Source organism: Sceloporus undulatus, chromosome 2 (genome assembly GCF_019175285.1).
Source record: "Sceloporus undulatus isolate JIND9_A2432 ecotype Alabama chromosome 2, SceUnd_v1.1, whole genome shotgun sequence".
NCBI classification, from domain to species: Eukaryota; Metazoa; Chordata; class Lepidosauria; order Squamata; family Phrynosomatidae; genus Sceloporus; species Sceloporus undulatus.
This window is the reverse complement of record NC_056523.1, coordinates 172,193,981-172,210,827: the sequence shown is the minus strand read 5'-3', so window position 1 is coordinate 172,210,827 and position 16,847 is coordinate 172,193,981. Positions and strand designations below refer to the sequence as shown.

General features: G+C 45.5%; 1 protein-coding gene across 1 annotated transcript in view; it reads left to right on the top strand.

Annotated features, from left to right (window-relative positions):
* Positions 1-4,370: 4,370 nt before the first annotated feature.
* The window catches only part of SLC4A8 (solute carrier family 4 member 8), a 114,783-nt gene continuing 102,306 nt past the window's right edge, over positions 4,371-16,847 (top strand). The window contains exon 1 of the mRNA XM_042453951.1: positions 4,371-4,421. Within this exon, the coding sequence (XP_042309885.1) occupies positions 4,377-4,421 (45 nt within the window). The 5' untranslated portion in view covers positions 4,371-4,376. The remainder of the gene's footprint in view (positions 4,422-16,847) is intronic.

The following is a 16,847-nucleotide window of genomic DNA, read 5'->3' as shown; positions in this document are numbered from 1 at the left end:
ACTTGGCAAATAGACATAACAACCTATGCAAAATTAATAAAAATCAGAACCTTAGAACTATTTCTGTTTCTTTCTCTTTTGTGTCTTCATTTTTGTGTTTAAAAAATACAGTTGTGGTACTGCCCTTGAGTTCAGTTTAGACAGAACCACATTTGCCCTCCATTTAGGTGAAATTTTGTATCACTTTAGAAAACACAGGGCTCTCAGACCGTTGTCCCTCTCACTTGCTCTCTCCTGGAAAACAAAAGTGTTCAGGAAGAGAGGAGTTTGCAAAGGCTTAAATTCTATCAAACAAACTAGATTTGACACTACTTTAACTGCCATGGCTTCATCGTACGAAATCCTGGGATTCGTTGCAGCACCAGTGCTCTCTGACAGAGAAGCCTAAATGGCGCACAAAACTACAAATCCCCAAATCCCATAGCATTGAGCCATGGTAGTTAAAGCAGTGTCAAACTGCATTAATTCTGCAGTGTAGGTGTAGCTCAGGGGGAAGTTTGGGATTCCACATACATTCTAATCTAGAACTCTCTGGCAAAGAATTTTAAGTCCATCACCAAACTACAAATTCCAGGATTTCATAGTATGTAGCCACAACAGTGACACTGATATCAGATTGCTATTGGTGTGCAATATGCATTCGCCCACATTCAAAATAGCGGACTGTATAAAGCAGGACACATGCTTGAGAAATATCCTGGTATGGTTCACCTTTTTCCTATAATATAGGAGTTTATCACACTGAGCTTTTTGGAGCTTTTTGCAGCTCAGATACGGGGTGACTGCGGGTCCAACGATGTGGATTCATGTCATAACGTGAATGTGTTATCAGACGAGATTCCTTTTTATGGTTGCTCCTTCCGTGTCGCTTCCGCAGTGATTCCAAAGTGACCCCTCATTTTGGTGAAATCGGAAAAAAGTGAATTAATTGAGAATTCGCTTTCAAGCTCACTTTTATTTCACTTCAAATTGGTCTGGTGTGGAAGATCACTCCAATGTCGCCCCCCCCCCCGCCCCCAGTCTTCCTCCCCCCCCCCCCCCCCCCTCCTCCATGCCATCTCGTCCTCTCTGCCACACTGCCACCCATCCCATCATCGTAAAGTCGAAGGCTTTCATGGCCGGCATCCATAGTTTTTTGTGGGTTTTTTGGGCTATGTGGCCATGTTCCAGAAAAGTTTCTTCCTGATGTCTGAAGATGCCAGCCACAGATGCTAGTGAAACATCTGGAAGAAACTTTTCTGGAACATGGCCACATAGCCCGAAAAACCCACAAAAAATCACCCCATCATCCCCTGACTGCTCCTTCAGCCCGATTCTGGCCCCAGAGACTCCCTGCGACCTATCCCATCATCCCCTGCCTGCTCCTGCATCCCAATCCTGACCCCAGTGACTCTGTGACCTATCCCATCATCTCCTGACTGCTATATATGTGCATGTATCATCAAATAACCTATTTAATTATGCCAACCCCATGAATTTCATAGGGTTTTCTCAGACAAGAAACACCTAGTGGCGGTTTTGTCATTTCCTTCTTCAGAAATATGGCCCTGTACTGGCGTAGTGGTTAAATGCGTGTACTGCAGCCACTCACTCACAAACCATAAGATTGTGAGTTCAATACCAGCGAAAGGGCTCAAGCTTGACTCAAGCTTGCATCCTTCCGAGGAGGTCACTAAAATGAGTACCCATATTGTTGGGGGCAATTACCTTATACTTTGTAATCCGCTTAGGGAGTGCTTAAGTGCACTGATAAGCAGTATAGAAATATACTTGCTGTTGCTATTGCTATAGCCTACATCTCCAGACATTCTTATGGTCTTTCATAAAAGTACAGTGGACCCTTGGTATCTTGTGGGGGTGGTTTCAGGACTTGCTGTGGATACCAAAATCTATGGATGCCCAAGTCCCATTGTATACAATGGCATAGCAAAATGGTGCCTTATATAAAATTGCAAAATTAAGGTTTGCTTTTTGGAATTTATATATATTTTTCGGAATATTTTCAAGCCATGGATAATTAAATCCATGGATAAGGAGGGCCTAATATACCCACGAGGCTGGACCCTGCTCTCAAGATCAAACGGGATCTGGTGCCCTTAGTTTAGGGTATTTAGGCCAGCTAAAGACTATGCTTTGTTGTTGCTGTGTGCCTTCCAGTAGTTTCTGACTTACGGCAACCCTAAGGCAAACCTATCATGGGGTTTTCTTGACAAGGTTTGTTCAGAGTGGATTTGCCATTGCTTCTCCTGAGGGTTTCCATGGTCAAGTGGGGAATCTGAGGCAGGTTACATACCGCCAGAAAGTATGCGCAGAGCGCGTACTAGGGTTAGGAAGGGGCGGTGCTTCCGCACCCCCCTAACCCTAGTACGCACTCTGCACGTACAAAATGGCGGCAGCCGTTCCACATGGCCACCGCCATTTTGACGTCTTGGACGCATAGTGTCCAGACGTGTCGCGGCGGAAGTGATGCCGCGAAAGCGTGCCTTGCACTTTGCGGCGCCACTTCCGGGTCCCAGGAAGGAGCGCGATTTCCACGCTCCTTCCTTGGAGCGTCCAGGAGCCCCGCGGTTTGGCCGCTGCGGCTCCCGGATGCTGCAAGCGGTGGCGGCGGGAGATCGCTGCAACCTGGAGGTTTGTAACCCGCCTAACACTGGTTTTCAGAGTCATAGGCCTGTTACAGACTGCCAAAATAAAGCTGCTTCGGGTCTCTTTGGAGGTATGCTGTTTAAACGATGCATGCATCCTAAGAATCCGGAAGCTGCACCAAAGCTGCACATAGTGGATTGCAAAAGAGGAGTCCTTGTTGATATGCAATTGGACTTTACATTTCCTGGTCTTTGCCCAATTGCCACATGGCCGGGGGAGGAGGGGCCAGCCTGCTAAAGATGCCCTCCCCATACCATCTTAACTAAAGACAGAAACAACAAAATGCAGGCATCCTACTAATATCTCTAATTTTTCTCCTGTCTGGTATGTAACATCTTGCCTGATGAAGGAGCCAGTGGAGCTTCAAAAGCTTGCAACAAGTATACTGTGCATTTCGGTTGGCCAATAAAGGTATCACTGTTTGGTGGATTTTTGTTTAAAGTTGTTGTACTTTGGATACACTATGTCACACTCTTCATTAGAAAAGGCAATGATGTTAGGAAAGGTGGAAGAGAGTAGAAAGAGAAGACCACTTGCCGGATGGTTTGACACAATCAGGGAGGAGAGAGGCTTGGGCTTGCAGGACCTGAGCAGGGAGGTGGAAGACAGGGGCTCTTGGAGATGTCTTTTCCACAGGGTCACCATGTGTCAGGGCCAACTCAAGGGCAGCCAGCAACAACAAGCCAAATGCTGGGGACTGGGGGATAACTGGTACTTCTGGCTACCAGTTGGAGTCGTCCCTGCAATGGGGGGCTCAGCCAAAGGGATGAGAGGAGAAGATGGCATAGCCATAGACCAAGAGGGAAAAGGTGCAGCCAGGTGACCAGATGGCCTCCCCACAAAGGAGGGCAAGGTGCTGCAAAATGTAGGACTCAAGAAAATTGGAGGACATGACAAAACAAAAGCTAAAAAGACTCATGCAAACTTTTTTGGAGTTCCTCCTGCACAGAAGGCTGAAATGGAGAAAAGGAAAAGGAGGATGCATCTGGGTGGACATGAAAGGGGAGAGCCAAGGGCCTGTGGTGGGAGTGTAGATGGGAGGCTGGCTGGCAGGAGCAGAAGAGATATTTCACAGGACATACTAAACCAATAACTGTCCTTGTCCATAGGGAATCACTGGGGAATATTGGCCCATTGGGAACAATTGAGGGATATTTGCCCATTTGCCCATCCATTGTGGAATCATGGAATTGTAGAGTTGGAAGAGACCACAAGGGCCACTCAGCCCAACCCCCTGCCATGCAGGAACTCTCAATCAAAGCAGAATACATTTCCACTGGGAATCACGGGGGAATACTTGCCCATAGGGAACCATGGAGGGATCCTGGCCCATAGGGAAGCACTGAATCGTTGCCCTCTGTTTCTCTATGGGCAAGCATCCCCGAATGCTTCTCTGTGGGCAGGTCTGGTTTCCCTCTGGGGCCTGGGGTGGGGTCCTGACTCTGAGGGGGGTGCTTCAGCGCATCTCCTGCCCCCGCTAAGCCCCCTGCCTTCTCCTTCCAGCCCAGCCAAGCCCCCTCCCTGCCTGCCTCCCTAGTTTTCCCGCCCCTCCTCCCTGCCCTGCCTCGACCCAGCCGACGAGGCGAAAGCCTCCTTGGCCGAGGAGGATTGGCTGGGAGCCGGGGCCCCGGGGCGGGAGGATGCGGGGCTGGGGCCCGAGGCGGAGGCGGAGTGGCCACTGAGGGAGGGGCAGCCCAGGGAGGAGGAGGAGGAGGCACCTGCTGCCAGCCATGCCTGCCGAGAGCAACGAGCCCGACTGCCTCCTCCGCTACCAGGTGAGAGAGGGGGGCTATTGGGGGAGAGGGAGAGGGAGGAGGAGGAAGAGGATGATATATGGAGGAAGAGGAGGAGGAGGAGGAAGAGGAAGATGAGGACTAGGAGGATGAAAATGAAATGGAGGAGGAGGAGGAAAGAGGAGGATGAGAATGAGGATAAGGAGGGAGAGGTACAGGAGGATGAGGATGAGGAGGATGAAATGGAGGAGGAGGTAGAGGATGAAGAGGAGGTTGAGGACCAGGAGGAAGAGCAGGAGGACTAGGGAGAAGAATAGAGGAGGAGGAGGAGGAGGAGGAGGAGGAGGAGGAAGAACCTGAGGCAGAGCAGGAGGAGGAGGCTGGCCTCCGTGGGAAGAAGCGCCGGGGCCCTTGGAGGGAAAGGAAGGGCTCCTCCTCCTCCTGGGCCCGGAGGGGACCCTGCAATGTCACCTTCGCAGGACGCCGCAGCCTGGCCTCCTCCTGCTGCTCTTTGCTGGAGGCCTAAGAGCCAGAGGGGCGAGGACGAGGGCAAGGCACCCTCCCCCCCAAAATGTAGGACACGCCAGGAAGAATGTAGGACATGGCAACCTGGAACAGCTCAAAGCATTCATGGCGAGGGGGAAAAATGCCCATCCGTCCTTCTTTGGCCCAGGCTCAAAATGGAGGCATTTGTGGAGAGAAGCAGGGTGCAAATGTAGGACGGGTCCTGGGAAAGGAGGACGTGGAGATGGGCTGCATGATGGGCTGCGGGTTATTTCTCCCCTGTGGATGCAGCCTTTAGCGCACCCTCCCTGGGTTTGAACCTCCCCTGGCTTCTTCCCCTGGATGGTTTTTACATCCCTTTTGCCCGAAGAAGCCCCTGGACCTTCTAAAGCTTGTACGATGTATGTGGTGCATCTTGGTTGGCCCCTTAAAGGGATCACTGCCTTGTGGATTGGGGGTGTTATCATACTGAGATTTAAAGATGTAAGTCACTGAGGCCCAAACTCTGGGCATCCAGGTTTTTTGGCCTTCAGCTCCCAGAATCCCAGACCATTGGCCAAGATGGCTGAGGCTTCTGGGAGATGAAAGCCAAAACACCTTGGTTGACCAGAGTTTGGGAATGGCTTGATGTAAGACATATAAAGGCATCCTATGCAATGGCTTGAGTGTTGGGCTGTGACTCTAGAGAGCAGGGTTCGAATTCCAACTCAGCCTTGGAAAACCACTGATGAGTGAGTTATTGCTGTCTCAGCCTCAGAGGATGGCCCTATGAAGGAAGTTTCCAAGAAAACCCAGAGATAAGGGCACCTTAAGGTTGCCATAAGTTTGAAATGACTTGAAGGCACACAACAACAACAACAACAACTGGTTTTTGGTAGGAAAGGAGCCAGAATCATCTGCTGCATCAGCCTCCCAGTGGTCCCTTGGACTGTGGAATTGTGGAATGCATCTGAGGAAGTAGAATGAAGTCTAGAAAAGCTCCTGCTGCCAATTTCTTTCTTTCAGTTAGTCTCAAAGGTGCTACAAGATCTCTCTACCCAGAGATGGGGGACAGGGAGGGAAAAGGAGAACCGATTGTCCTTGTTTTCCCCAGCTCCCAACTAAGTGATAACCAGCTTTTCTGTGGTTGTGGGTGGTGCAGGGAAAGGGGAGAGAAGTAGCTGAGATCTGTAAACAGACTTTTCCTTTTTGCAAAGGACTGTTTCATCCAGGCTGACTTTCCTCTTGTTGTCCCTGTGTGGGTATGTGTAGGGTAGAGGGAAAGAGGATGTTGTGGTTGTTATTGTTTTCTATCTTCATCTTTTACAGTGACTCTGATAAGGGTGACCTTGGGCAAGTGACATGCTCTCAGCCTCAGGGGAAAGTAATGGCAAACCTCCTCTGCACAAATCTAGCCAAGAAAACCCCATGATAGGTTCACCTTAAGGTTGAAAACAGCTTGAACACACACCACAACAAGGGCGAACATATAGTGGTGTTTTCACAACAAGATTTGTTTCCATGGCTGAAAGGGAATTGAACCATGGTCATCTGGAGTTGTAGTCCAGTGCTCAAACCACTACACCAGGCTGGCTGTCAGAGAGGAAGAAGTCAGGCAGTTGCAATTTATAGCCAGCATATAGTACACTTATTTGTTGGGATGCCTGTTGGGACTCTGTGATGACACACAGGTGGCTGCCTTAAGCTTGGCTTTGCAGAATTTCTGTTTCTACAAAGCAGTGACCTTTGGGTGAGATTTTGCAGGAGACACGATGTAGTGGAAAAGACCCACAGCTGGAGATTGTGTTCAACTCCAGTGGAAAAATTAAAAGTCAAGAATGACTGACTATAGGTATACCAGACTGGAATTGCTCTGAGTTTATAGAGACAAGACTGCTTTGACACTCCAGTCTAATACTGGAGTTCAGTTTTGTACTATATTGGTTTATTTTTAGCCTGTAATCATCTTTTTGATCTGTTATACCCCTTCCCATTATGATTAGTTAATGATAATGATATTCTTATAGCCCAATCTGAGCCCTACACAAATTTTATCTCAATAGTCTTCACCAGGCAGGTCAGTGTTAATTCCTCCTTTGCAGTGTGTTTCGGTGGGTAGGTGACGATAGCAGATTCCTTAGATAACCTCGGCCTAATCTTCACTGCAGAAATAATGCCATTTTATACAGCTGCAACCTATTGAATTTTTAGTTTGTTGTGGCAGCCACTGGATGACCATGGCCAAGTCACACACACATACACAGCCTCAGGGGAAGACAATGGCAAAACCCCTCTGAACAAAACAACCTTATGATAGGTTCATCCTTGCTGTTGTGTGCCATCAAGTTGTTTCTAACTTATGGCGACCTTAAGGTGAACTTATCATGGGGTTTCCTTGGCCAGATTTGTGACACTAGAGCTCACCAACAGAGAAGGCTAAATATTTAACAAAACTACAAATCCCCGAATTCCATTGCACAAAGCCATGCAAGTTAAAGCAGTGCCAAATTGCATTCTTTCTGCAGTGTAGATTACTCAGCCCAAAGAGATTTTTGAATTGGGGATGCCTTTTCTTAGGTCATATATATGCTACCAAACCAGCTTTGTGTCTGTTTTTCATCATTGCTGTGTGAAAGATACAAATACAGTTATAAATGCATATTCAGTGGACCTTCCACATTTTTCTGGGGTTAGTGATGCAGAATTCTCATGAAAGTGGAAATCCGCTGGAAGTTGACCATACAATTGTTCTGGAGGACCTACAAATGCCTAGAGAAGTGTTCTCTCTAAGAATCTAGAGGTGCTCTAGCTTAGCCTCTGGTAAAAGTTGGCCATAGAATCATGCTGGAGGACCTAGGGATTTGTAGAGAAAACATATTTATCAATTCCACAAATAATAAAATCGGCAAAATCCAAAGCAGCAAATGTGGAGGGCTGACTGTATTAGGTTTTTAAAGTGACTGATGCCCATACAGCAAGGTGGAGTTACAATTCTGGCCCGGTACAGACTGGTGCTATGCGCCAGCCTGGGGCCGATTTTAGGGCTTGGGAGAGCAGAGCATCCGCACGCTCCCGAGCCCTACCATGCTGTCCAGGCGCCTTCATGGCTTGCCCCACCCACACGGGCCGCCATGATGACATATGTGCGGCGCAGTGTCAAAATGACACCGTGCTGCGTGTACGTCATTGGTGTGCGCAAGGGTTCCAATGGCACCCTAGGCGCATCATTGTTTGGTTGCTGCGGCATCTGTCCAGGTCAGACTTTCTCCCTGTCTGTCGAGCCCCTCTGTTTCAGTCCTGATACATTTTTAATGTTACTTATGGAAGATACACCATCTTTTAAAATCTTTTACCAGGGCCATCCATCTCTGCTGTATATTTAAGGATGGCTTCCTTTGCATTTTATGTACATCTATATGTGTGTTTGTCTATGTGAATGAGAAGGAGACACAGAAAGGCCACTAATGAACATTTCCTTTACCATTCTTTTTGATGAAACTCTGCTTTCTTGGGTGAAATAAAGAAGGTGTTAGTCAGTGGGACAGGTATAACTTATGGGTAAGGGGTGATCTGGGAATGACAAAATTAGAAATATATAGTGACAAAAGTGTGAGTGACAAAAATAGGATTAGCCACTATGAATGTGTTTTCAGTAAGCAAAGGTTCATTTCATACTATTTAGGTTTGTAGAAAAAAGTTACTGTGCATAGATGAGTCATAAATCTGTTTTAAGTTTAAAAATAGTTCATCATACAAAGGCAATACTTGCTGTTGCTCTTGCATTTTCTTATTGACTAGGGTTGTTCACATATAGTACAAAGAGCCAGCTAAAGACTCCAATAGGCTCTCCGGAATCACATCTGAAGATGTGTGTTAGGTTAATGCATGTTACATCTGCCATCCAAGATATGATGAGTGGGATTTTAAAATGTGCATTAAGTTCACTATTTACGTCTATTAAATTATATTAAAGAGGAAGTTGTTCTAAATCAGATCAGAATATTAGTACATCAGCCTCAGTCTCATTTACTTCAAATAGCAGCAGCTCCACAGGGTTCCAGGAAGGAGCATTTTTTTAGTTCTGTATGGACACCCAGAACTTTCTGCACTGAGCTATGACTTACATACTGTAATTCAGTAGGTAGGGAGATCTTGTAGCACCTTTGAGACTAACTGAAAGAAAGAAATTGGCAGCATGATTTTTCGTAGACATCGGTCTACTTCCTCAGATGCATTTAGAGTCTAAATGCTACAAGATCTCTCTACATACTGATTCCATAGACTAACACGGCTATATCTTTGAATACTGTAGTTCAGTAAACTGTTCAACTTGCAGTCCTTATCTGATTTATTCTCACACCAGACCACATTGAAATTGACTATTGTTTCCATTTTAGAGGCAGGTAAGGGTAGGGTTGCCATAAGTCAGGACCTCCAAACCGGGACAAATGTAGGACAACATTTTCAAATGTAGGACACAGTTTTAATAAATGGAGGACACACGAAAAAAATTGATGCTTTTTTAAAAAATGTTAATATAAATGCATGTTTCTTAGGCATGATCAAAATGGAGGACATTTTGAAATTTGACAGAAGAGGACATGTTCTGAAAAAGGAGGAGGATGTCCGGTCACCTTGTCTCTGGTCCAAAATACACTACAGAAATAAAACATAGCTGGACTGAAATGCATCCACACTGAGGAAATGGTCCAGTTTGAGAGTGACTTAATTGTCTTGGGTTAGTGCTGGGGAATGCTGGGAATTATAGTACACTGTGGCCCCAGAGCTATCTCTGACAGGGAGTCCCATAACCCTCCAAACGTAGTTGAACTGCAGTGCCTAGAATTCCTCACCAGGTGCATCCACACTGAGGAAATGGTCCGGTTTGAGACTGCTCAGTGCTGGGGAATCCTGGGAATTGTAGTCTATTGTGGCCTCAGAGCCATCGCTGACAGAGAAGTCTCAATGTCTCCCAAACACTAGCATTCCCAGGATTCCCTAGCATTGAGTTAAAGCGGTCTCAAAGTGGGTTATTACTCCTGCAGTATGTGAGAGAGATAGAAAGGCTGGGGACTGGATTCATTCATTAACTCACAAAAGGAGGATATCTGTGTCCAAAACACACTGTTTTGACTGCCAGGGCTCAGTGCTATGGAATCCTGGGAATTGTAGTTTATTGTGGCACCAGAGCTCTCTGACAGAGAAGGCCAAATGCCTCACAGACACCAGAATTCCAGAGCATTGAGCCCTGGCAGTCAAAGTTAGAAAAAATACACAGGGGCGAAATAAATATTGAAAATGGCCACGCACCTCCTCCTCCTCCTCCTCATCCTCGGTGCTAAAGGAAATGGCCCTCTCCCCTCTGCTGCCTTGCTGGGACTGGTCCACATGGGGACCAAACAGAGGAGGAGCCTCGAAGATAATTCCCCAAACGTTTGGCCAAAGCTCACCAAATCCCCCCCATATCTCACCAAATATTCAGTCAAAATCCCTGAAAAGTCCCTGTAATGTTAATATGGCAATAAAACGTAGCCCTAATTGAATAAAAATAATTGGAACTTATTTCAACTCTCAAAATTACCATTAAAACCAACCACCAAAATCACACCAAAGGCTCTGAAATGTACCCATTTTGGTGTGAAAGTCACCAGATTGGCAAAACGGGGACAAACCTGAGTCAAGGAGGAAACCGTGCAGGGACGCCCCCTAGTGGTGAAAAAACGGGAATGTCCCACCGGCAGGAGGGTTATGGCAACCCTAGAGGGAGACTATGAAAGATGGGAATACATAGTATCTCCCCAAAGTGAGTTTATGTGTGTTGTGCATCACACCTCTCCTCCACAACCACTTCCCTCACATCTAGTCCTGGTCCTACATCCCAAAAGTCCTTTCGAGATGCTTCATTTCAGCACTAACCATGGAAGCAGCCCATGCTTCCATAGAGATTCCAAAGATTTTGCACCTAAACATTAGGAAGAACTATGTGATGGTAAGAGCTGTTTGCTGCCTTGGAAAGTAGTGGAGTCTCTCTTTCTGGAGGTTTTCAAACAAAGACTGGATGGCCATGTCGAGAGTGCTTTGATAGTGGATTCCTGCATGGCAGGGGGTTGGACTGGATGCCTTTCGTGCTCTCTTCCAACTCTGTGATTCTGTGCTTTTTAGAAATGATAGTTAAATGGACCTTCCATGGCCAGAGGGTCTGTCTATCAGATACAGGGACAAACAACAAGTAAATGTTGTGCCCTGACAGCCAGCTAGAAATCTCTCTGGAGCAGGGTTGGAAATGATGTGGCCCTCTAGATATTTTTGGACTATATTTGTTGTACTGTCTACCTGCAGGGAGCAGCAGCCAGACGCGTCACTAGGAGTGTGTGGCCTGCACCAGGTGACACCCGTGGCAGGCAGGTGACACCACTGCTTCCCAAATATATGTGTTTGGGCAGAAATGGATTGTGGCATTCCCCTGTGTCCCTTTAAAATGCTTGGACATCAGCAGAAGAGGCTGTGTGAGTGGGGCGAGGCTCGGTGGAAGGAGAAAAGGACACAAAAATATTGTTTTTTAAATTTAAAATTTAAGTTTTTTCCTTCAAAAATACATTTTTTATTTTGTAAAAATTCTCCTTAAAAACATCACATTTTACCAAATTTTCACTTTAAACACACAAAACTATGTGCACTTTACTGAGTTTCTTTTCTTTCTTTAAAAAAAAACACGTTAAATATATTTAGGTTGTGCATATGATATTGTAATTTAAAAGTATAATTTTAATTTTGCTAGTAGTTTATGTCATAACTATTGCCATTATGTTCAGTGATATAAGGGAGTTAGGATTTATGGGTAACATTAATACCAAAAACATTACTAAGGATTCTGTATGGTATGGTATGGGAGGAGGTCAATGGTTGTGTGTGTGTGACACTATACTGCACTGGGTGATGCCAATCCTAGTGATTCCACTGGTAGCAGTCCAGCAATATGTGGAGGGATTCTTACTAGTCTTCTAGAAGCATTCGTTTCCCTATGGTTGGTAGGTTGGTAGCTGGGCTAAATGGAGACAGTAACTTTTCAAAAGACTGCAGACTGAGCAAAAGCCAGAAATGAAGTCTAAAACCCAGACACCAGTCTATTCTTTGGCAGTGCCTAGGCTGCTGTAACATGTATATGAGAATTAGAGTTCAAGTGACTTGTTTAAGATCACACAGTGTACAAAGCAGAGAACCCTAAACCATCACCCCCTCACTTCACAAAATATGTCGATTTTAATCCCAGTTCTCTTAAAATGTATTTCCTATCATTTAATTAATTCCACTTCTAGACAGCCTCAAAACATTTATTCCCAAATACCCATCCATCCATCCATGCATTTGGTTTTGTTGTCTTTACTTACTTTGTTGTTTCAAAGTCTTTTCCAACTTATGGAGACTTAAAGGCAACCCTAGGACCTATCATGGTTTTTTATTTTTTGGCAAGATTTGTTCAGGGGTGGCTTGCCATCGCTTTCCTCTGAGACTGAGAATGTGACTTGGCTGAGCCAGGATTAGAATTCTGGTCTCCAGAGTCCCAGTGTAATGCTCAAACTCTTATTTTTGAAACAACACACACAGACAGACAGACAGACACACACACACACACACACTGTGTGTGTGTGTATATATATTGAAATACTGTAAATGAATACATGTATATAAGATCCTCTTTCCCTGCAATCTATTGCCAGTCCTGTCATCAAAGAAAGACAGTGCTATGTTTTCATGAAGTTATTTTAAATTCCAAATTTGTGAATTGATCCCGAAAGCCTTTGTTTTCTGCCACTTCCAACATACTGACAAAACTGAGATTGATGGGGAGGTCCAGGCAACTATCTGTACCCTATTGGGTAAGAGCAGCTGCATTCAACATTTCCCTGCCCCTGGCCATCCTCCTCTTCTTCCTTCTCCTCCTCTTGCTGTAACATAACATTTCAAAATGTTGGCTAATGTATACTGTATGAACTGAATTAGAAACTGCCAGCGAAGACTGCTTCAAGAGACGTTTCCAAGGTCACCTTAGAGACAGGATCTCCAAGCTCTCCAAGGTCTAAGCCATACTCTCTAATCATGTAATATTTTACTGCTGTTCATTTCTTTGGAACTATTATCTTGTTGCTGAGTATTACGGTTTTATAATGTAGGCTTCTGTTTGATCTATTAGACTGTTGAAGCCCTCTCTTCTAAAATGCTAAGGAGACAAGAGAGTCCCTTCAGTAATTAAAGACACAGGTGGATTATTAGCAGTGCATATACAGGAAGGCTCTATGGCGCTGGACATTGTGTAAGTACAAAAGTGTAGTTATTGTACCCAGGATTATATAGAAGTGATTATGGGGATGGGGGATGAATAAATGGTAGTAGCTGGGAAATGACCTTTCCAGGACTCCAAGGTCATGCTAAACCACAGTTGTCACAATTGGGTCTCTGGAATTTCAACACCAGCTACAGTACCTAATGAGAAAGAAACTGAATAAGCACAGTTCTTCCAGATGTAGGATTCATTATCAGAACAGGAGCCAAACAAATAAAAAACCAAGAGAGAAAGGAGAATAGCACAAGGAAGCACAAATATCAGAAATCCATCAGACTTACTGATCACATAGATCTCAGCAATCTTCTCAAAATTTCTGAAATCACATAGGTTTCAGGACTGAAATAGCATCAGTGAAGTACTTGCAGCAGAATTGGCACCAGTTCATGACTGTGTTTCTCATGATGATGCTACCTAACAGTCTTCTCACAAGGAAAGCTTTAGCTTAGCTTTTAATTTGTGATATCAGTACATCCAGTACATTATCTTACTCTTAATGATCAATTTGAAAATATTACCTACATATGTTACTTACATATACTTTGTGGATGCCCCTTCTTTCCTGTTTACTTCCCTGGGTTGCCTTCCCTTAATGCCATTCATTTTGAACATGCAGTTCTTACTTTTAAATGACTTTATTCTCCTCCTGGTTAACCTTCTGCTTTAACTTCTCTTCATTCTAGAGCATTGCCACCAGTTGTTTGTATGATCCATTCCCTCTTACTCTTTAACAAGTGTTTCAAAACATACCTGATTTCATATATTTCTCCCATTAACTGGTTCATTCCAATTAATTTACGGCTTTATCACACGTAGCTTTAAAACCACAATTTAATTGGGAGGGAAGCGGCACTGGTGACAGCGATTGCATGATGCCATGGGTATGGAACGCCATCCCGGGGCATTTGCGCGATTGGCAGTCACATGTTGTCACTGTCCCCTCCTTCCTCCCCCTTGCTACTTTTAATCCCCCCCTAAGGTTTTCGCACAGTTTCAGTGCTCCACATCCTCAAGTATTTTTTTTAAAATTAAAACGTTCAGTTGGGCCTGCAGAGCTCCGAAATTGCCACAGCGGTGAAATTTAAATACATAAATAGACAAAGGCATGCCAGGGAGGGTAGGCACAGTTAAGGGGCAGAATAGGAAGGGAGTATGATGGGGGAGCAGTCCCAGTTGTGCAAAAGACAATCACAGTGTGATAATAGCTGCAATAACAGCAGTAGGTTGCCATTTTATTTTTTTACTGTGATTGCAGCGTGAGAGGGGCTGGTGTGATAAAGCCCTTAATGCATTTCTTCCATTCTCTTCCTTTATTTTCCTTTCTTCGTGTCTCAGTATTTTGGTTCCTTTAGTATATAAACCTATGGATATGTTCCTCTTTTTTTCTATTCTATAATACCTTTATGTCCATATGTTCACACTGTACAGTATTTTTAGTTGCCTATGAATTAATACACATTAGTATTTTGACACTGGTTAGCTTCACAACCATGACTTCAGAAGGTGTCATTATTGTTCCCACAGATCAGGAAACATAAGAGGTGTGTGTATCACTAAGCATGACATGAAGTTGCCTTATAATGATGTTGACTTGAGTTTGGTGTTGTTAGTCTCTTCCATACTACATAATTATAGTGTTGATATTCAACTTTAACTGTCATGGTACCATCTTGTGAAATCGGGTGTGTGGCACCAGAGGAGCTTCATAGCTAAGGAGCTTAAAGACCCTTTCCCCAAACTCCCAGTATTTCATAGGATATGATCATTAAAGTGGAATCATAGCTCTACAATTGTATACTGTGATATAATTATCCTTCCTGGCTTTTAGCACCTTCCAAGGTCTTGGGCTAAAAATTTATACGTAGTAGCATTGCTTCTTGAGATCCTTTGGGTATGAATTTAGATCATATTGTTTTCAATAGACAATGGACCCACACCTTCTTGGAACCATAGGCTTTGCTTACTAGCTGTCATAGGTTCAGCTTTTGCTGGAGGAAGAATAATAATACAATCTTATGATGCCTTAGTAAGAACTTGTTTACTGATAAATTTACAGATTCACAGATAATACCAGGGTCCAATAGTGGGGACAAGGCAGAGAGCTATAAATTAAATCTCAATGTGAAGGAAAGAGAGCCCCCCCCCAAAAAAATCCCTTTTTCTAAGTGGGGGATGGGATCCTCCCTCTCCTCCCCCCATTTTCCAGCATGTTTTGGAAGAGGAAAATAATGTCCCAAATCAGATATGAGTTTCTGCTTCTATTATCTTGTAATTCTCTTTCCACAATTCTTCCCTAGCTCTAATTTAGTGGTGGAATTCCTGCATGTCAGAATGGGATTTGACTGGATGGCCCTCTATGATTCTATGAAACTTTGTGTAGAAGCTACTTTCTCATAGTACCCTCCCATTCTTGGTCTTTCCTTAAACAAACGGGTGTGAAGTAATATTATATAACAGGGAAAAATGATTCCAAGCTGCTCCTAAAACACATGCAAGTAATTCCAAAGTTTAATTCATTTTTAAAAGATTCAATATTTTTTTCTGCTGTACTAGAATGAAAATAATCTTCATAATAACACAAGTATTATCAAGGTTTGTACATGAGGAGGAAGAAGGCTAAATTTAGTTACAGTATTAGTTCCAGCTGAAGTAGACTGATTAAATCAGGGGTTGGCAACCTACGGCCCGCGGGCCGCATCCGGCCCGCGAGCATCGTAGGAGCGGCCCCCGGCCGGCCCTGCCGCCGATTGCCGCCGCCGGCGCGCCCGTTCCCCGCCCCTCAGGGCCGGCTTCGGCCCTCTCTGAGGGGCGGGGAAAGCGCCGGGGCAGCCGGCGCTGGCCTTTCCCCGCCCCTCAGGGCCGGCCTCGGCCCGCTCTGAGGGGCGGGGAAAGCGTCGGGGCCTCTGCCCGCCTCCCTGCGGGGCTCTGCGCGGCTCCGCGCGGCCCTCCCCGCCTCCCCACCGGGCTCCGCGGGGCCATCCCCGGCTCCCCACCGGGCTCCGCGGGGCCATCCCCGGCTCCCCGCGGGGCTTCATGCAGCCCCGCGCTGCCCACCTCCTCCTCTGTCTCCTCTGTCCTGCTCCAGGGAGGAAGAGCAGGAGGAGGCAGCCGCAGGAGGAAGAGGAGATGGGGGCAGCAGCAGGAGGAGGAAGAGGAGAGAGGAAGAGCAGGAGGAGGAAGAGGAGAAGGTGGTGAGTGTGCTTTCAATGCTAACAAGTTTCCCTTGCTTTGACAATGATAGTGTGGTGATGATGATGATGAGTCACCTTGAGAAGCATGCAACTACTGTTTCAGAAGCTGAGAGAGTGTGACCTTGCAAAGTGTGTTTTGTGTGCTTTTAATGCTAACAAGTCTCCCTTGCTTTGACAATGATAGTATGGTGATGATGATGATGATGACAATGATAATGATATGAGTCAGCTTGAGAGGCATGTACGCACTGTTTCTGAAGCCAAGAGAGTGTGACTTTCCAAAGTGCCTTTTATGTGTGTTTTGGAATGCAGGTTGGGGGTGTTTGTCCAGAAAGGGACTGAGGAGGAGAGGGCGGGCACACGCCTCCTCCTCCTTGCAGGGCTTCGGTGGAGGCTCCGCCCCAGAGGGTGGCTCCGTCCCAGAGGGTGGCTCCGCCCTGGAGGGTGGAAGCT